General features: G+C 46.0%; 1 protein-coding gene across 1 annotated transcript in view; it reads right to left on the bottom strand.

The window, feature by feature from the left end:
* Positions 1 to 22,005, bottom strand: part of LTO1 (LTO1 maturation factor of ABCE1) — a 99,579-nt gene that overhangs the window by 38,075 nt on the left and 39,499 nt on the right. Inside the window, exon 3 of the mRNA XM_086949458.1 lies at positions 16,086 to 16,162. Within this exon, the coding sequence (XP_086805584.1) occupies positions 16,086 to 16,162 (77 nt within the window). The remainder of the gene's footprint in view (positions 1 to 16,085; positions 16,163 to 22,005) is intronic.

The following is a 22,005-nucleotide window of genomic DNA, read 5'->3' as shown; positions in this document are numbered from 1 at the left end:
ATGAGCACCACCATGGGGTAGGACCCCATCTAGCAAAATAAAAAAGCAGAAATCAGCAGAGAAGATGATAATGTTAGGTAGGGAGCCCAAAAAGTTGAACTAGGAAAGAAAGAAAGATATGTATAGTAGAAGAGGATAGAGGAGGAATGAAGACAACCTGAGAATGCAATAAGTAATAATTATTCAACAGAATACTAAAATGACTACATTAGACCATGCCCATATTATCTTGTCATATCTTGTGAATGAAATAGCAACAAACAAAACCCTGGCATGGTAAAATAATAGGAAAATAGTATGGGAAGAGTGCAATATATTATGGCAAAATTATGAGTAGTACGAATAACAACAACCTCATAATAAAAAGCGAGTTACTAATAGTATGAACTCTCCCAATTAAATGGACATAAAAGCGCATATTAGCACTTAATATCTAAGGTAAAGCTAAAGAAATACATATTAAACTGCTATACTACAATGAAAGATGGTGAACTACACTATAGGATAATGGGGGAACATACATAATAAATAAAAGGAGAAAAAATCGGAAATATAAAGAAAAGAAATAACAATAGCAACCGTAACTCACTGAGCAATATAGGAAGGATAAAACATGCAAATATAGATAAGGTAATTCAAATACCCCTAAGAATTATTAAATACGAAAAAATAAAAATGCAGTTTACTGCGAAATATGTCTAATCATGCACCAAACTATTTAATAAGTAGATAAACATTTCACATCATAAAAATAATACTGACTGTAAATTATCTAACAATACATAAATGAATATAGTAACACAAAAGGCAAACAGGTCAATTCTACTAATAATGTTGTACAAGAGAAACCAGGGGTAAATGTAAGATATAGTGAAACTATAGCAAGGTATAAAAAGATACAGTTAAATAACAGTAAATTAATCAGTCAACATCCAAGGAAGTGTTAAGAGGTGATCTATATTTATGCCTCTACTACTTCTAAGAGTAAGCAATAACAAGCAATAGATTTAGAGGTTGTTATGAACTGTACCTAAACATATGAAAACCCAATTTTAATAATGGGTAAATTAACATTGTACCTCAGAAGGGCAATATTAACTATAAATCATCAAAAATTCTGATAATAATCTTGCGGAAAAAGAATAAAACTAATTATAATATATAGTAATATCTATATCTAGACATCTGATAGGCAATTAGAGAACATTAAAATATTCAGTCAGCATCCGAATGAGTTTTAAGAGGAGACCTAGATCTGTCTCTCTGCTGTTCTTTTGTAATTGTAGAGACAGGATGTAAAGCGGAGGCTTTACCTTCCTGGGAGCGGGTAACTCTGTTCAAGTCTCTGCCTCTCTGCCTAGAGTTGCTGTGTGCACGTGAATTATGCAACAGCATTTGTGAGGAGTAAGAAGAAGATGCTTGTAAGTTGTCAGGATGTGAGGACTGTGTTTCCATGGCCAGTGATTTGATGTCTTCTAGAAATGACCGTAGAAGTTCTGGATCATAGAAATCTTTGGATTCACCATTTCTGGTAATACGAAAACGTGCAGGTGCAAATAAGCCATACTTGATGTCCAACTGATGTAATTGAGGTCGTATGAAGAGAAATGCCTTTTGTTGTTCATTCGTTTCCTTGGAAAAATCCATTAGCAACTTGCTCCCACAACCCAAACTCCCCCAAATTCAGAACTTAAGGGACAACGCTGACCCCAGAACCTCAGTTTTGAACAACCTGATTTAAAGAGGACAGAAGAAGAGGCCTGTGCTTGAAACAACAGGACTTTCACAAAGCAAAAGAGGGATATTCTTCACCTGTGGCAACGCTCCTGGAACAGTCTGACTGAAACGTGTCCTAGGCTGTCTCTTGGTACCCAAGACAGAGGGACTCATGTGGTAGCAAAATCACCCTCATACTCCCTTAGACCAGCGGCACTAGTCCCTGCAAACTGCAGTTAAAACCAAAATCCAGACCTGAAGAATCTCTGGCTAGCGGGCCCTCTGAGGGATCACCCAATTTCAGATGGTCTAGTGCATTGTGGCAACTGTAGTTCTGCCTCCCATGAACTTACAGATTGCTACTGTGTTTCCTGGGACCACTAGCGTCGTAGTAACTTTATGCTCCACTAATCGCTGCCAAGTCTGGCAACAGACTCCTTCAATCGACGCTGCACCAAGAGGAAACTTCATCCAACCTTAGACCGACGCCAGCAACCACCTAGGTATTTCGTTCTCTAGTAGCATCTCGCATTTGTTTTCTAAATGAATTGACTAGCATTATACCGATCTACAAATATAACAAGTCCATTCCTCTTTTCTAATAATATCCCTTTAAGAAATTCTACATGTATCACGTGAAAGCCCCAAGATGTCAACGTATACACGAAGACTAGCCTAACAGAAGCCGGCTCGTGACTTTGAAAACGGCACACATTAATGACGACCTTCCTTTAAGGTCTACCCTATACCAGCACTTTTTAGGTCGAGGACCGAAAGGCTGCGCTTGCGCAGTCTCCGGTCGGATATTTAATGATTTTTAGTACGGGGCTTGAACCCGCCTCTCTCTTCCATTGGCTGGCTCCCTAAACGGAGGCCAGCCATTGGATGAGAGGGGCATCTCTCAGTTAATGCACCGTCTCTTTCGGATTCGGGGGCGTGTTTTTTGCGTTCTTTCGCCCTGTGACGTCATCCGTCACTCAGAACGCCAAAACACGCCCCCGAATCCGAAATTTTCGTCTGCCATTTTGCTGCTTGTTCCCGCCCCCCTCCTGCTGTCCGTGTCCTCTTTCCCGTTGTCCTCTTTCCCATTGTATCCCACCCCCTCCCGCTGTCCTTGTCTTTGCTCCCGTTGTATCCCGCCCACCTCCCCCTGTCCGTGTCTTTGTTCCCGTTGTATCCCGAACCCCCCCCTCCCGCTGTCCGTGTCTTTGTCCCGACTTTCAACACGAGAAGCCGCGCAGACTTTCAGGAACACCTTCCCAGCCCCCTCCAGGGTAGTGCAGTCTGAGAAGGGGGTGTCTCCCCTCGGGTGTCCCCCTCGCAGCTGCCTCCATCTATCTTCCAGCCAGCTGATTCTGGCAGTCCGGTTGGATGTTCCCATGGCGTGAGAAAAGGGCGCACCCTCGGGCAGTCTGAGCGCGAGGTGCCCAGGGAGTGAGGAAGGGATGCTGAGTGACTGTTGAGATTGCCTGTCCCAGGCGTGCGTATGGGACGGAAGTTGCTGAATGTGACAGCCCCATGTGTGTCGCTTTTGGGAAATGAGGGAGGTGACTGATGTTAGAGTTATGTGGAATCGTCAGACCTCCCGAGGCTTCGCCGGGAGCAACAACGCTGCCGAGGCGCGGCGCAACGTTCATTTTATCCGTGCTTGGACACTTTTACTCACCTTGCTCCTTGTTTCAGGGGCTGCGCTGAGGACACCGCGCACCCCTTGTCCTCCTGGGACTTCCTTGTTTACCGCCACCAGAGCGCCCCACGCTGAGCGTTCCCTCCCCCTCTGATGGGCCGGTCACGAGGGCGGGGACGGGCGTGTCTTACATCTTGGGCTGCTCTCTGGTTGGCGGGGCAGCTCCTCTGTTCCTCCACCCCCTGCCACGCCCTACTGTTTCCGGTTCCTTACTTATGGCACTATTATCCCGGCCGCGCAGCGGACGAGCGCAGCGGGCGCGCCGAAGTTGCGCCTAAGTTAAGCCCGTCTGCGCCCGTCCACGACGGGCCGGGACCAGGGGCCACACCCCCTGCCTCCTTGTTGTCATATACGCCTGCACAACTCCTCGCCTGCTCCACTGAGATGCCTCTTTCCCATACCCTCATGCAGCATCTTGTTGCATTAGATATCTATGTCCCCCATTCAGACCGTGTTGTGTTTCCACATCCTATTATCCCCTTGCCTACACCGGACATCGACTCCCCCAATGGACCTTCATCTCCCCCTCACACTGCCTCTGCCTATCTCCTCAATACTCGCTCGGCAGGCAAACACCAACTTGACCTGTTTAACCTTCTAACCACTGACTCCCCAGACTTTCTGTTCCTAACGGAAACATGGTTTTCGGAGGCCTCCCTACCCGACATTCTTGCCATCCTTCCCCATTCTTATTATGTCCTCCGGGCCGACCGCCCCGCGGACAAGATCGGGGGGGGGTGTTGCCATGATTGTCCGATCCACTATTCAATTCCAGCTTCTCCCCCAAGCACCCATCGCTGGAGTGGACTTCCTGGTCGCTCGCTCCTCCAATCTGTCTGCACCTCTCACTGTTGTCCTTGTCTACCGCCCTCCCCTGAACATGCCCCTGTTTGTGGCCTCCCTGCAGGAACTTCTCGCCACGCTGGTGGTTAATAACTCCTCTGTTCTTCTGCTTGGGGACTTTAACTACTGGCCTGGCGACCCCAGAGAGGACTCAGCATCCAAGGACTTCACGGCCACTCTCCTCTGTCTCAACCTTAAGTCCCATGTTTTGGTCCCTACCCACAATCTTGGACACATCCTGGACCAAGTCTGGTCATCCCAGGACATAGTTTTCCCTCCCCAGCATCCTCCCATGTACATGGTCTGATCACTCTCTCATTTCTTTCTCTATTACCACTGGCTCCCCCCACAAGCCCCTTCGTCCCAAGAATGTCTTCTCCCGTAGCTGGAATCGTGTTGACTTGGCCTCCCTCTCTCACTCCCTTGCTTCTTCTTCCCCAGACCTCACTGGCTTTTCCCTTGACTCACAGGCCGCTGCAGTTGGTGACTGGCTCTCTTCCGCATGTGATTTAGTAGCCCCCCTCAAGTTAGTCAAGTCCATTCGCCCTCACGAGGCGCACCGCTGGTTTAGCCCGGAGCTCAAGACTCTCAAATTGGAGCTTAGACGCTCAGAGCGCCTTTGGCGTCGTAGCTACTGCCCCGACCACAAGGCCAAATATTAATTTCTTCTTAAGGAGTACAAGAAGGCCATCTTGGCCACTAAGACCAAGTACTTCTCCGAACAAGTGGCGCTCTCGGCTAATAAATCTAAAGAAATCTTTTCTTTGGTCAACAACTTGGCCACCTCTGATCATGCTTGCCCTCACTTCACTCCCTCCCAGGCCCTTTGCTCTTCTCTTAACAACTTCTTCATCGAGAAGATTGTTAAAATTAAATCTAACATCTTGGTCACTCCTTTTACTCCTCTTCACTCGGTCCCCTCTGCGCCTAAATCTTTCTTTTCTTCTTTTCCCCCCCTCTCCTTGGAATCTTTTCTAGCTCTGCTCACTAAAATCAAGTCCGGCTCCCCTACTGACTGTGCCCCCGCCCGCATTCTCAAAACCCTTTTTTCTTCCTGTCCTGACACCCCTCTCTCCCTTCTTAATGCCTCTCTTTCCACTGGATTGGTCCCTTCTTCATTTAAATCTGCTATTGTTTCTCCCATTCTTAAAAAACCTGGTCTCGATTCTTCCCTTCCCTCTAACTTTAGACCTATCTCTCTTCTTCCCTATCTTGCTAAAATTCTCGAATCTTACGTTACTTCCTGTCTCTCTGCTTATGTTGAACAGAACCAGCTCCTGGCTTCTCACCAAGCCGGTTTCCGTTCGGGTCATTCGACCGAAACCGTGGTGCTAGCCGTCCTTGACGAGCTTAAAGCCAAGGCCGACGTCAACTCTCCCCAAGCTTTGATCCTCCTCGACTTGTCCGCTGCGTTTGACACGGTCGACCATAACATTCTTTTGGACCGTGTCAGCGCAGCGGGCATACGAGGTTCTGTCCTCTCCTGGATCACCTCCTTTTTGACAGGTCGTTCTCAAGCCGTTCACCTTCCCGGTTTTTCTGCTTCCCCCCTCCCGGTGCCCTGTGGGGTCCCCCAAGGTTCCTCCCTTTCTCCCCTTCTCTTCAATCTCTACATTCACCCTCTTATCTCTTCCCTTCTTGAGCTGGGGGTCTCTGTGTATAACTACGCTGACGACCTCCAGCTCGTCTTTGATCTTTCCTCTTCTTCTCACTCTCTATCCTTTTTTCACTCCACCATGGTCTTTATTTCTGGGTGGATGAGCGCCAACCACCTCAAGCTCAATCCAGATAAGACTGAGCTTGTCCTGATTGGCGGCTCATCCAGCCCCTGGTCCCCTGCTTTCTGGCCCCCATTCTTGGCCCTCCTCCCACCCCCGTTCCCTCCGTTAAAACTCTGGGCATCAAGGTCAGACAGGACCTGTCCATGCACGGCCAGGTCAGTGCCGTGGTGTCCTCCTGTTTTCTTTCCCTCCGGATGATCCGGAAAATCTCTCGTTTCTTTTCTCCTGACTCCCTTAAAATTATTATTTCTGCCCTTATCACCTCCCGCCTTGATTATGGCAATAGCTTGTTCGCTGGCATTCCTGCCTATGAAACCCGCCGCTTACAAGCTATCCAGAATCAGGCTGCTCGTCTCATCTTTCACTTGCCCAAAACCCATCACATCACTCCCGTCCTCAAATCCCTTCACTGGTTGCCCATTTTGCAGAGGTCCCTGTTCAAATTAGGGTGCCTTGTTTATCGGGCCCTTGATCACTCTGCACCGGCTTTCATCAATTCTTTGATTTCCCCTCACACCCCTGCCCGCACTCTCCGTTCATCATCTTCTGCCCTCCTCACTGTTCCCCGCTTTCGCAAATCTCGCACTGGTGGAACCCGTTTTTCTGTTCTTGCTCCCCGGTTCTGGAACTCCCTTCCTCTTTCTATGCGTTCGATCCCTATCTTTTCACACTTCCGTAAAGCGCTAAAAACTTTCCTGTTTGCCCTGGCCTACCCCCGCTAAACCTCCTGGCCTGTCTGTTCGGTTCTCTAGAGCTCCCAGCGCCAGGAAGCCGTTTTGGCCATCGCGCGCTCTACAAATAATTTCATTCATTCATTCATTCAGGGTGCTGTGAGGGAGAGGTGCTGATTGTGCCAGTGACCGTGGTGCTGGGGGAGAAGGGACGTTTCAGGGGGTTTTCTCGCTCGGAAACATGGCGTACAGCCCGCGGCAAATCCTGTCACCAGTGCAGTGGGCCAAGTTGACGTGGTCTGCTGTCCGTGGAAGCGCAGGGCAGGAAGAGCCGGAGGAGGAAGACTACGACGAACAGGCGGAGGACAAATCCTTGAGGTCAGTACAGCGAAATCTGCTGGAGGTCACAAGGTTCGTGTCAACACAGCTGCTGTTTGTGATCTCTCACGCTCAGTATAGCGCGCGACCCTGTGTAGCCAGTGTGGCAGCAACTTAACATGCAGTTTAGTGCCCTCTGTTTCCTCTCTGTATACGGCGTTGATGTTTTTACTATCTGATGTAACCTTGTATCTGCCCGGACAGCGCCTAGTATCGGTCTCCATCTTTAACATCAGCAGGTGGCAGGGCTGTTGGGCAGCGCTGATGGATGCCTAGGATGGGCTCTGGTTGGCGGATCTAGGCAGGTAGTAGGGTGTGATAAGGCGCGTGCATTCCTAATCTTGTTTAGAGTCACGACTCCGGAGGAATGGGCACATTAAATGCTCACGGTGGTCACAGCACATAACATACATGTCCATTTCAAGAGTGGATGCGGTAGTGGCGTGGGCTCCTAAGACACCCTTGGCTTTGCAGGGCTCGGTGCACGCGCTGCCCATGACAATAAGGATGGGAAGCAACCCCGGAAAAGGAATGTATATGTGGAATGGATGTTGTCTCCTCTGTGCGCGCGAGCAGCTCTAGAAAAACTGCACGAGAGGTGGCATGGCTGCTGAGAGTCCAGATAAAAATAGCGAGGACAGAGGGACTCGTGCTAAGTGGATTGGTTAGCAGAAGTAAGCGGGTCTGAGGACTGCTTTTTAAATCAATAAGTCAGACAGCAACATTAGTTTTTGCTTCTGCACTTGGGCTAAGTATTGCAAAGTATTGCCGGGTTTGTCCCCCGGGTATCGTTTGGCACTCATGTTCTTCAGTGCAAGAGGCAGTTTACTAACTTGTTAGTGGCTTGTCGCAAAATGATGCCCTCCCCAACACCCCCCCCCCCAATGTGGATGTGAAGAAGGACCCAGGGTCTCCCATATATCGCATATGTGTTAATTGATTTTGCTTGCCTTCCGCCCCGCTCCACAGGGGCTTGTTAGGGTCCTCTAATTTTATATTCTATGGGAATAGTAGTGCTGACCAAGTAATTTCTACTCACTCACCAATGGAACTGCTTTTGTTTTTGTTTTTCAGTTGAAGGAGTTTTATAGGTTGTGCGGTCAGTCCCTGAAGTCTGCATAGACACTATTGTAGTTTGCACTGGTTCCCCGCCCAAATTGTACAGGTAGCCTTTGGAAGTCACAAAGTTGACCCCTGAATACTGCGCGGAAAGATCATGGAGGCTTCAAAGATGGCATGTGAAAGTGGTATGGTCGGTCCACCTTGTTTCCACTGCCCAACAATTGACGGACAGAATGTCAAACATTCACCCCAGCACAGAGATCTGACCTAAATCCATCGTTGTTTTGCTCCCATGCCATTCCAGTTTAAACCCAGCCATCTTTTGCACAACTCAGAGACATGGCATACTTAGCACCTGAGACATCGTTATCTATTATTTAGAGACTGTATGCTTGACCATGGAAATCGCATGACCAGCCCCAAGAATTGTCATCATGATGCGGACTGTATGACAACTGAATCCTGAGCTACAAATCCCTATAAACTGCAAGGTCAGGAGGTGGAGTTCTCAAAGTGGAGGCATGGATGTGTCTTTACACCTTCCAACATATACATAAATGTCTTCCCTGTAGGTTGTCCCTTTGGGGGCCATGGCGTTCCCATTGTTCTGGCATGGCTTGCCCAATGAGCTGGCACATCTAGGCGCTAGAGCTTGTATGGTTAAATCCCAGAACTTGCATCATCTTTGATTGGCTGCAACACAGCCAGGCCATAGAGATGAGCCACTCAACAGCTAGCTGTAGGCAAACATTGGAGGGTATAAAGTCGGTCCAAAGAGGTGGCTGAAAATCTGTTTGCAGGAGGCTTTACATTGTGGATTGATGAACACTTGGTACTAGGCAAGATGATATAGCCAGGGCAGCCTGCTCTGACCAGAAGGTCCAAAAAAGCAAATTTAGGACCTGAAACCGCAGGCTTTGCCCTAAGATCCACATCTGAAGTGCTGCTGGTGACTGGATGTTTTGTTATCTGACTGAATCAACCTCGATATGGATTTGTCTTGAAGAGTTGTACATTCCAGTTTTGATGCAGGATTCAAAAGCGCATAAATTGACGTTTTTATTTACCGCTTTACTGTGCCTTGTGGGGGTCGACGGAGAGGGACTTTTGCCGCTCCTCGAGTTAAAGGGCCGAGATGGTTGCATTTTGGTGCAAGCCATACATCATTTATCAATCAGCTCTGCTAGGGTTTCATTTTCCTGCATGTATATGTTGGTGTTTTCACTAAATGTTTAGAGAATGTAGTATCTATGGGTTTAACAGACGTCTTCCGCTCGAACCGTATTACAATCCGCTATAGAGGGTTTGCATTTTATGAAGAATCCAGGGCTTTAAGTGGGATGAAAAAACTGTGGGTTTTCTCAAAGGGGGAATGGCCAATGTATGTCTTTCTTACCCCAGGTGTGTAATGTGCTAGTATTGGAGGGAGGTGTTTGTGTCTTGCATTTCTCCTAGTATGGTGTATATGTGGCTGTATAAGAGGCTGCTGTGAGCTTCCCTGCCCACTGGTGTGTGTTTGTGTACAGTGGAGATGTACCATGTCGTCCTTACCTCAGGTGTGTATTGTGCTTGTTTTGGAGGGAGGTGTTTGTGTCTTGCATTTCTCCTAGTATGTGTGTATATGTAGCTGTATAAGAGGGTGATGGGCGCTTCCTTGCCCACTGGTGTGTGTTTGTGTTCAGTTGAGATGTGCTATGTTTCCCTTATCCCAGGTGTGTTATGTGCTGGTATTGGAGGGAGGTATTTGTGTCTTGCATTTCTCCTAGTATGTGTGCATATGTAGCTGTACAAGAGGGTGATGGGCGCTTCCTTGCCCACTGGTGTGTGTTTGTGTTCAGTGGAGATGTGCTATGTCTTCCTTACCCCAGGTGTGTAGGTGGCTCTATGTGAATGACTCTGTGTGGGTGGCTCGGTGTGGGTGGCTCTGTGTGTGTGTGTGTGTGGCTGTGTGTGTGTGTGTGTGTGTGTGTGTGGCTTTGTGTGTGTGGCTCTGTGTGGGTGTAAATGCAATAGGTCATGCATTTGCGAGCGATTAAGCTATTGGCATTGTAAATGACAATGCCATTTATTTAATGATTAAGCTATTGGCAATGTAAATGACAATGCCATTTATTTATAATTTTAAAAAAAGTCATGAGCAATGCAAATAGCTCTACCTTTAATAATGCCGAGACCATTGTATTGTAAATGCTTGTTACATTTAGATACAAGGTGCCTGGTTTTATGTTCGTGTAGACCACATTGTCTTGTGGCCATACCTCAGTAGTTATTCCAACACTTAATCTAATGGAGGCGAATTAGGATTTTGAATCGTATAAAACTTTTTTGTAAGCTAAGACGCAAGGTGCAGGGCTCTACCGTGGGGATGAATTGTATTATCTTAATGAGATCAACACCAAATCTACTTACTCATAAGAGGGTGAGGTATCTCTTCGTTATTTGCATGTTTCTATCTGAATATTACAACAGTCTTGTTGTAATACTTGGATGCTGGACATATGGCTCTACAGTTTTACGTTGGGCTGTTCATCCCCATTACCAGTTGTATGTTCAATTTAGTATGGTGGTAGTCTTGTGTTTCTGTGCAATTCGTACGATTATTTACGTAAGCCTTACTTTAAACGATCTATGTACATAACTGGTCTATTCCGGTTTTATAATAACATCCCTTTAAGAAATTCTACGTGTATCACGTGAACGCAAAGGCACATACGCGTATACATGCAGACTAGCTGGACAGGAAGTACTCACTGAGAGAAACTGATTCGGTAGTGTGAGAACGACACGTATCAAGGGAAGACCTGCCTGTAAGGTCTAAATCACACGCCAGTTGTATTTCTGTAGTTTTACACTATATGTATTTGTATGTTTTACAGCACTGACGAAGTTCACATGTAATGAACGAAACGCGTTGGCTGGTCTGTTCCATTTCTAAGAAAAATAAAGATTACCTTAGATGACATATGACGAGATTGGACTAACATTTGTGAATACCGATTGTGCAGAGCAATGCACGTATATATGTTAAACCTAGATCTGTGAATGGGGATGAATGTTTGATTTGTTCAGCATTCCGTCCATCCTCTGTTCTTTTTGTTATGTCACCCTAGGTGGGAACGGTATGCCCAGACCTGGATACCATGCACACTGTGCCACTGGATTCAAGCTAGCGTGTATTATGAGGAGTGATACCCAGAAACCGGTCCCAGAATGCTTGTACCTGGTCCAGGGAAAACCTCGCCTGGCAGTTTGGGCTGGACTGTTCTCATGGGGAGCAGGGTCAAAGCTGATATGCATATGGCTGGGTCCATACTAGTTGGTGTGGTGAGCAAAGAAATGATAGATTAAACCTAGATCTGAGACTGGGGGTGAATGTATGATTTAGTCAGCATCCGTCCATCATCTGTTCTATTTACTATAAATAAAATACAGGCAGGATAAATACTCATCCTGGGTAAAATACTTCATATTAAAGGAAGTGCAGAATTCTCACTTCTGCATATGAGATGAGCAAGCATTGGATTTAAATAGTTTTGGAAAAATATTTCTGATTTGGGGAAACCGATTACCTGATCATCTATCGCCAGTTATAATAATATTAAATTATGGATTTGATTACTTGACCCTAGACAAGAATCAATGCCTAAGTAACAGAGGAAAAAGTATTCACGAAATCATCCCAGAACACATGGGTCTTGGGTACAGGACTACTGTCAAACTGTGAATCTGATCAAGGGTGAATTCGGGTGAGGCATGTATACAACAGACTCAATCTTCAATCACTATCACTTCATGAGTTTTCACTCTTGAGGCAGTAGCCCCTCGTTGGCCCTTTTTGAACCTTTCCCAGGCATTCATCCGCTTTTAAAGAAATCTGCGACAGTCGCAACTAGAAACCTTATAATGTTCCCAAATTTTTTGCGAATAGTAAAGAGAGTCTATTCCAATCTCAGAGGACCAACTCGGAGTAGGTATCACTAGAGCTAGAAGAAAATTGGTCACCAGAGTCATAGGAGTAAAGCAAGGTGCATCTTGACCTATTGCTGTTTAATCTATAAACAAATTACATGTCTATATTGGGAGGCTACTTAAAAGCCTCCCAAGATATAGTAAAAATCACCAAAATCCTGATTTATTAGCTCTCCTATGGCAATGACTCATTTCTACTGAGGAGGACACAAAATGCCCTCCAAACTCCACTCAATGCAACCGAAAGAAACTTTGCTACCCACCACCTCATATCAATCTGGCAAGGTCAAAGGTTATGGCCTGGGGACTGCATGCTAAAAGTTCGCTCGGTAGACCACTGACTCTGAGAAAGCAGCCCAGCTCCATGTTCACAGAGACACACAATTGATGGACGGAATGCAGAACAAATCAAACATTCACCCCCAGTCAAGAGATCTGGGTTAAATTCATCATTCTTTTGCTCACCATGCCATCCCAGTTTGACCTGGCCATATGCAAATCAGTCTTGACCCTGTGCCTCATGGGAACAGTCCAGCCCGAACTGCTAAGCCAGTCCCCAGGATGCTCGTTTCCGGTCTAGGCAGGGCCTGGCTTGGCAGTTCGGGCTGGACAGTTCCCACAAGGAACAGGGTCAAGACTGATTTGCATGTGGCTGGGTCCAAAATGGGGTGGCATGGTGAGCGAAAGAATGATGGATTTAACAGATATCCTAGTGACTGGGGGTGAATGTTTGCATTGTCCAGCATTCCGTCCATCAATTGGTTCTTTTGCACAGCTCCATATAAGACTTCTTCAAACACCGAGGCATGACCATATGCAATTCCCTAACCTAGAAGAACTACCTCAATGACGCACTAGTGAGGACTAAAGGTGCTACGGCCATTGTACAATAAAACAAATACAGCAATGTGAACCCAGAAATCCTCAAAACAGTGGGGCAAGAAAACGTAGGAGGAATCGTGTTTTTTACTTAATTATGGGGTTTTTACAGTGACCTCAGCAGCAGACTGCCTGAAGATGCACAGGTGGAAAAATGTATGGGCCTTACCAAATATTCAACAAATGAAACGTTAGAAGCAGAATTAGATTACGTATCTATTGTAGACAGTAGCCAATGACCTTGCACTGCGCTGCCAAAAGAGAATTCAGCACGTCCAATCATCTTGTTGATACCACAACGCGCGATGCCCTAAAATCCAAAAATACTACCCCCATGAGCCATCTATGAAAAGCTCTTGGACTTTTTACTTCGCACATAGCTTAGCAACAACAATGCAAAATCCAAGTTGAAGCAACAATTACAAGGATTGCTCTACAAAAATAGCCCCAGCAACGTATCAAATAAAATCATTCTATGGCGCAAATCTTCATTTCCATCAAAGCGTCGGCCAATTATCACAAATGTTAATGTCTCAAAAACAACTATTTTTCGTGTTAACGAACTCTTGGCCAGAGGGTCCCAAGCAAAATCACCAGATTGTCCGAGCGGTGGTCACAGACAAAAATCTGTCACCCATTTCGTGTTCCTTTGTAGAACTTGTCACTGTATTTGTAAAAGAACAACATGCCTCATAATTAGGAGGCAGGACTGTGACAAACCAAACCATAATGGATTCTCCTCCTGGCCCAGGTCCCTACAGAAACCATCACACGACTGTGCCACTTCTTATGGAAAACCACGAAACTCAGTCGGTTATAAATTGAAAGAGGAATCAACCTGCAAATTAGGAACACTTGCTGAAAGACAAATGACTTTCTGCACTACTCTTCAAAGTAGCAAAGGAAGCAAAACAAAAATGAATAAGGACTACCTATTGTCATCCAAACAACAAGCTGAAATCTGTCTCTCTCGTCTCTAGTTTCTTTTTTTTTTCCTCAAACGGACATGAGTTAATGAATTCCTATTCACTTCAATTTTATTTCGCTTCTGACAACCCTTGCATCACACTTTTCTTACTCTTTTATTGCACATAAAATGTTATATACTAATGCTTTAATTTAATATAATGAAAAGCCAATTACAGAAATGTAAATGCAAACTGAAATAATGGTCCTGCCATGTTTAGGCATAACGGATAGATTCTCAAACTTTGGAAACCGAGGAGAAGCTCTGCCAAGTACAGCGCATCTCGCGTTAGCTGGTAATTTTCCCATTTTACCCGGTAATTTCCCCACATTAGCGCAATGGCTGAGAAGGTCAGGTGAAAGAACCGTGTCCTGAAGTACGATAGTGCCAGTTTCTCACTTTGCTGGGGCAGACTGAAAAAAGCTGAGCTCAAGTGTTGTTTTTCAAACGCCACAAGATGGCGATAGTGCACAAGTGGAGATATAGGATTCTTAATATATTATGAGGTGGAAATATCCTCTTATCAAAGTAGGCCATACAAACTTCCGAGATTTCAAGACCAAAACAGAAAAACCATCCCCAGCTCAAACAGATGTAATGTCCAGCCGCAAAACGTAGCTTCTAAATACATGCCAAAAACCGGGTCAGTCTAAACTACAGTAAAAGAGGGGCCTAGTTAGAGAAATGCACGGAGAAAAGATTCCCGATGTGGCTCCTCTCCTATCCTGTAGTCGGCCCTGGGTCCCATGTAGCAAAAAGCCTGGACAGACTATCAATTGATCATGATCTGATAATGCCATTAATTTGATTTATTGCCATCCAGGGAGGTTCAGGCTGGATAAGGCAGGAAATCTCTGTTTGATGTATTGTTTCCCTGCAGCCCAAGCTCGGCAGAAGGTGTTCAACCTAGGGTGTGGGATGTGCCATGCACATCCCACACCCTAGGTTGAATCGTAATCGACCCTAGTACTAACGGGTCGATTACGATGTGTTTATGAACGCATTCCGACCGAATCGGTTTCGGATTGGTTTACGGCCGAATCGGATTCGGGGAGTCCGACCAACCAATTACGGTGGCTCCGAACACCATTCAGTCGGACTCCCATTGACTTCAATGGGAACCAGTGTTTCGACCGACTACACAGGCTCCCATTGAAGAAAGGGGAGGTTGCGGAAAATCGAGCACCATGTGGCGTGCACCCCACGGTGCATGCCACACTATGCATGGTTGGGAAGGGGGGACCCATGGGTACCCACACGGGCCACATTCTGAGGCCCCTGGGTGAAGGGAGGCCTGCTATTGGCCCCCAAAGCCAGATTCTGACAGCTGATACATGTCGGAACAACCGATTCAGAAAGGCTGTCTGAATCCGACTTCCTAATCACTCGGTCGGGAACGCGGTCTGTAGACCTGCACGAGTTGGCTCCGACCGACTCGGTAACTCTGAATGGCGTTCGGTCACGAGTCGGAAATCCGAACGATTTCCGAACTTCATAATCGGTCGTTCGGAAATGTTTCAGAGTTGATCGGAAAGAATCGGATGCGAACTAACCGAATGCCTTTCTGAGTCTTTTTGACCAACATTGTAATCGACCCCCAAGTGTGGGTGACATTATACTGTTCGCGAGAAAGTTCATTCATAGTCATTAAATGTGACTTATAATTACACTGAGATTATGAAAATGCCACCCATAAGCAATCTGAAACCTTGGCAGCTATGAGGTTGGTAGGTCATTTGGCATGGATATCAAAATATAAGTGAATGTTGGGTGGGATATAAAAGAATTTAAAGAAATATGAGGGAATACAGTTGGTGTTCGATGAGTCATAATATAACTGATTAGATGTGTGAATTCTTAGATCCCTATTATGTATCTTACTTCATCGGTTTGTTTTTCTGTATATTTGCTTTACAGCTGTATAGGTACTAGGACTAATTTGAGTAAATCTAGCATTACTAAATCCCTTACTTCTGTATAGTCACTATGCTATTTTGCTATTGAGATTCTATGGCTGAAAGTACTTTTCACCTGCTGTGGCTGTATTTACATTTAATAAAATGTATTTAAAAAGTTACCATTTTACAAGGAACACGTAATGAAGACCCTGAGACTCACATAATTTTTCTTACCTGAGCTTGCTATCTTCATTGGTTTCAGAGCGGAGAATACTCCTCCAGGTTAGGATAAAACCAAGATAAAATCCAATCTATGTAATCAAAACAAACAGAAAAGTTCATGATCACTGCAGAAGAAAGACTCACAGAAATTAATTAGAAGCCATTTTTTTTACGCACACGTAATAATAAATCAGGGAAAAAGAGACACCGAATATTTCGGAAGAGGCAAGAAGGAAAAAAGACAGTACTGTAGTAAAGAGCCTTTCCCTTCACAACAAAAGAGCCTTTCCTTTCACAACAACTAAAAAAACAGAGCAAGCACACACCTGATGTTTCAAGCACTACACCAATTCATTAGCAAAATGACAAATTCACTGTTTAGGACATCAAACAACCCCTCTCCTTTGATGGTGACATTTCACACAATCACATTGCAGGTTATGGATCAGAGTAAATTACTGTGTGATTTCTTCCCCAGATGGTATTATGAGATGCCATGTTTCTCTTTTCGCCTCTCTCACTGCAATTATTCTACCTTCTCCGTTTCTCATCCCTATCCGCTTACTACTTTCCCTTCCTTGGTCTGTCTCTCTTTCCGTTCTCCTCCTTGCTTCCCTATTTCTTACTCACTTTATCCCTTTCCTTCCTGCTGTCTGGTCTCAGGGTGTCTCTCATGCCACCCCTTTCTTTTTTCTTATCCCCCTCAATCCCCTCTTACCTCCCCTGTCCTCTCCCACCTAGTTTCTCTTTCGGTCCACCGTTATCCGTCCCTATGGTTTGTCTCTGTGATGCATATAGTGAACAGGAGTACGCCTGCTCCCACTTCCTAAATGACAGGGCATGTGGCGGACCTGTGGTCCGGGACAGTTTCTCCATGCTCCCTGCTTACACGTCCCCTAAAGAGAAGTCTGAATGCTGCTCCGCAGATCGCATGATAGTGCTACTGTATGTCCAGGAGCATTCCAATCCACCAACACCCTCCATCACCTGAATGTCTCAGACAGGACAGACCTCATAAAAACAATAAACAACAAAAAAGGCTGCAGTGAAGAGGGTCTCTCACCAGTTTCGTGCCCCATTTTACACAACCTCACCCCGGCAGAGGCTAGTACTTTCGACATTTATTTATTTATTGTGACCTTCAAAGACTGCCTCGACCACACAACAGCTAGGAGCTCTTCAACATCGTAAAGGAACTCTCCAACCCCAGCTCCAACACCAACGACATCCCGCCGTTGCAAGCCCTGTGTGACTCCCTCGCCACCTTCCTGACCGCAAGAACGCTGACATCCACGACAGCTTCAACGCCCTGACAGCCCCAATAGACATCGACACTCCAGCCACCCCGTACACCATCGACCACGACCCCCTGCCAGCCTGGCCCAACGTGAACATAGATGACACTATCAAGACCATGAGCACAATCCACTCCGGCTCCCTGTCAGACCCACTCCCGCACCACATCTTCAGCAAAGCCAGAAGCTCCATCGCACCCCACCTGTGCAACGTCATCAATCTCTCCTTCGACCTTCCCAGAGAACTGGAAACACACAGAGATAAACGCCCTACTCAAAAAACCCAAGGCGGACCCGAGAGACCTCAAGAACTTCCGGCCCATCTCCCTGCTTCCGTTCCCAGCCAAGGTCATCGAGAAGATCGACAACAGACAGCTAGCCCGATACCTCGAAGAACACAGCATCCTGGACCCATCCCAGTCAGGGTTCCGCAGCTACCACAGCAATGAGACTGCCCTCATCGCCGCCACCGACAACATCAGGACCCTGCTGGACAACGGTGAGACCGCGGCCCTCATCCTCCTGGATCTCTCCGCCACCTTCAACACCATCTGCCACCGCACACTTCGCACACGCCACCACAACGCAGGGATCCGAGACAAGGCCCAGGAATGGACCACCTCCTTCCTCTCCAGCAGAACCCAGAGTATACGCCTCCCCCATTCCGATCCGAAGCCTCCAACATCATCTGCGGCGTACCCTAGGGATCATCCCTCAGTCCGACACTGTTAAAGATCTACATGGCCCCTCTCGCACAAGTCACCCGACAGCACAACCTCAACATAATCTCCTACGCCGACAACACTTAACTGATCCTCTCCCTCACTAAGGACCCCCTCACCGGCAAATCCAACCTCCATGAAGGAATGAAGGCCGTCGCTGACTAGATGAAGATCAGCCAACTGAAGCTGAACACGGACAAGACGGAGGTCTTCATCCTCTGCTACAACCCTTCAGCCTGGGATGACTCCTGGTGGCCTACGGCACTGGGAGCAGCCCCGACACCCACCGACCACGAACGCAACCAGGGAGTCATCCTCGACTAAACACTCCCCATGACCAAGCAAGTCAACGCAGTCTCCTCCTCCTGCATCAACATCCTCCACATGCTCCGCAAGATCTGCAGGTGGATCCAGACATATTCAAGAAGAACAGTCACCCAGGCCCTCGTCAGTAGCAGACTCGACTATGGAAATGCAGTCTACGCGGGAGCCCCAGCCAAGCTCATCAAACGACTGCAACGCATTTAAAACACCTCTGCACGCCTGATCCTCAACGTACCACGTCACAGCCACATCACCCCCCACCTGAGAAACCTGCACTGGCTCCCTGCCAACAACAGGATTTCCTTCAAGCTCCTTATCCACGCACACAAGGCACTTCACAAGACCGCACAGCCTACCTCAACAGACGACTCTTCTTCTACATCCCCAACCGCCAGCTCCGTTCCGCCGACCTCGCCCTCGCCACCGTCCCTCGCATCCGAAGAACAACTACTGGCAGCAGATCCTTCTCCCACCTCGCCGCTAAGACATGGAACACCCTCCTACTGAACCTATGACAGACCCAAGACCTACTGACCTTCAGGAGGCTACTCAAGACCTGGCTGTTCGACCAGTAGCGTCCCCCCCTCCCTTTTTTCCCCCAGCGCCTTGAGACCCTCACGGGTAAGTAGAGTACTCTATAAATTCTTGATTGATTGACCAATCATCGATAAACTCAGGGGTCAGTGCTCAGCGTTTCCCAGTGATGCGACAGTCTTACATGCTGCTCGGGAGATCTGCAGGAGATAGGTAGCAGCTTCACCTCATACAGGTGGCCCATTGGCTTCAGAGGCAGCAGGCTGGCAGTCAGACTGGCTAAAGATCACATCTGTCTCTGCCAGCTGTAGCCGAGCCGAAGGAAGGGACAGCGTGTTACTTGACACAAGCAAGAAGAGCAGAAAGCAGTGCCTGCATTGCCTTGTGCACTGTTGTGAAGCCACTGCATGCAGTGCCTGCATTGCCTTGGGTAGTGTTGTGATGTCACTGCATTTACAGGTGTTCTATGATTACAATGTAATGCGGGGGGTATTCCAAGAATGTCAGTTGTGCCTGGCATCATGTTGTGGACTGATGCCAGGTTGTGTCTCCATTAAATCTTCATTACTGAACAATCATGGTGGTGTGTGGGTGTATCTTTCTATCTCAACATTTTGGTGACGACTTGAAGTTTGTGGAGGACGACGGAAAGAATTGGACACAACCTGGGTGGTCTACAAGTCGGCCTCCGGTGATTTTCTGACCTTTTCTAAACTTTCTGTACCTTTCCTTGGCAATACTGAGGGATGATTACTAGCAGTTTACATTGAATGGAAGTTGCACAAGAAAACTTTATAGTAAGCGGGTAGCCGAGAATTGAGAGATTGCTTAGGCTTACCGTTTGTAGTTTTCCTCGAGCGCATCTGGCAGGCCCACTGTTTGTAGTTTTCTACTTGTGCCTTCTCGTGCTCAGCTGTGCCATACCGGTGATTGGCACACTGTTTCATGTGCTGAATGGAGGGTTATTTCAACGGTGCTTTCTGTGAACTGGTTACAGTGGCTCATGAAGGTTTATATAAGCTGGTGTTGAAGACGGCATGGTCTGTGCAGGTGTTACACGGTTTTCTGCACATCAAACAATTTCTGTGCATTGTGTAATAGAACAGTGAATAGGGTTTGCACACAGGTAGTACATTACGTCTTTGGTTTTACGCCATTTCAGTGTTTATGGCTGCTTATAATATTATTACCCCATTGGCTTTCCTTTCTCAACCAGGTTCACCAATGATATTGTGGGAGGATTGGCTGGAGATGTTAGAGAATTAAATTATACCATTGGATGGACAAAATTTTACACCAGCAAGAAAGCAAGCGTTATTATTGAGTGCCTTAGGTAATGAGGGGCACAGGCTGTTCGAATATTTGCCATCGGTGTTAGGTCCTAATGGGCAACCTATTGCTGATGTTTACAAAGAATATGTAAAAGGTGGTCCTCACGGACTAAGGGTAGTCCTTGACTTCCACAGCAATAGAGTCAAAATAGAGATAAACTCACAAGTAGGTTTTCAATTATGGATTTAGTGAATTTATCTTCATCCAGTGACTATGAGAGTTTCTAAAAAGTTGACAAATGTATATATACGCGGAAGTGGGGCGTGTCCCACGTGGTTGGCGTATTTTTCTGGCTCCCAGTTTTGATGAAACCAATCCCTCCATGTTAAAGGAATGGGGGAAAACAACCTTGCGGCTTCAATGAATTTAGTCCATATTCTAATAAAGTATGCTGCCATTGACCATGAAGGAATCCTAGAGGAAATTGATAGGCTGAATGATGAAATTGATCAAATGGAAGAATCGGACATTAGCAAAAAAATGAAAGACACTATGAATGAAAGACTACGCAAACATGAGGAAAAAATTAGATTAGAAAAGCGCACAAGTTCGCACGTGACCAGGCGGATTACAACAATGGTCAAATTTTCACTTTGACGGCAAATACAATACAGCCAAAAGACAACAATATAGAAATAAGGGCAAAAAAACAGTTTCTCAGCCATCTTTATCTTCAAACACCATGTCAAATGCTAATGAAGAGTTATGTAGCGTAGAAACGGTGTCTTTAACCAGTGAGTCCAGCTTTGATTCGGATTCCAACAAACAGCAAGTGGCAACTAAATTAAATTTAGAACAGGAATAGGATTTTTTTAGTCGAGTAGAGACTGCAGACATTGAGACCAAGGCAACAAAAGAAATCAATAATAAAAGAAGGCACAAACGAAGACGAGAGAGTAGAAGTAAGCGTAAACAAAAAGCAGAAAAAGAAGACAAAAACTCAATGGCAAAGGAAACGACAGTAGGGGATAAATCTATCATCAATTTGTCCAATGTCACTCTAACCAAAGCGGAAGAACAACTATTAGCGCTTGGACTGAACTATTGCCCTAATCAGTGCTTCAACTATGCTTCTACACGCATAGATGTTTTTTGTTTCATTAGAAAACTTAAATTGAAAAAATTCTTCGCATTGAAAACATTTAATAGCACTACTGTAGCAGATGTGTGCCCAATAGAAATCAATAATGAAGAACACAGATTACGATCCTCTGATGGGTCAACCCTTCTTACCATGCATGATCTCAATGAAGCTACTAGCTCTCAACCTTCAGGGCCTGACTCTGACTTAGCTACACAATTAAGACTAAGCGAAATGAATATGTCGCAAAAAGGTGCTGGGATAAGTCCTTTTAAAGTTAAATCCAGTTTCATCCCATTGATGCCTAAGGACGCAGTGGATACATTTCATGACTGTGTTATTAATGGCATTAAACAATTGTATCCACAAACCAAAAGTAAAAACAGAAACAAAAGCCAACACAACAAACAAGACTATGCTAACCTTATGAAAAAACTTAGTGAAAAAAATGAAATTGTGATAGAAATCTCAGATAAAAGGTGGTAATTTGGTCATCTGGCCCAAGAAAGACTATGTAAATGAAGCCAATAGATAATTGAATGATGTCAATTGTTACGAGAAAACGACACACAAGGAATATGCTTAAGCGAAGGAGACTCTTTACTAACCGCTATCTCAATGGCACAGGGAAGGACTAATTTCTT

This window comes from Lissotriton vulgaris, unplaced genomic scaffold, assembly GCF_964263255.1.
Source record: "Lissotriton vulgaris unplaced genomic scaffold, aLisVul1.2 SCAFFOLD_1950, whole genome shotgun sequence".
Taxonomy (NCBI): domain Eukaryota; kingdom Metazoa; phylum Chordata; class Amphibia; order Caudata; family Salamandridae; genus Lissotriton; species Lissotriton vulgaris.
This window is presented reverse-complemented; position numbering and strand designations above follow the sequence as displayed.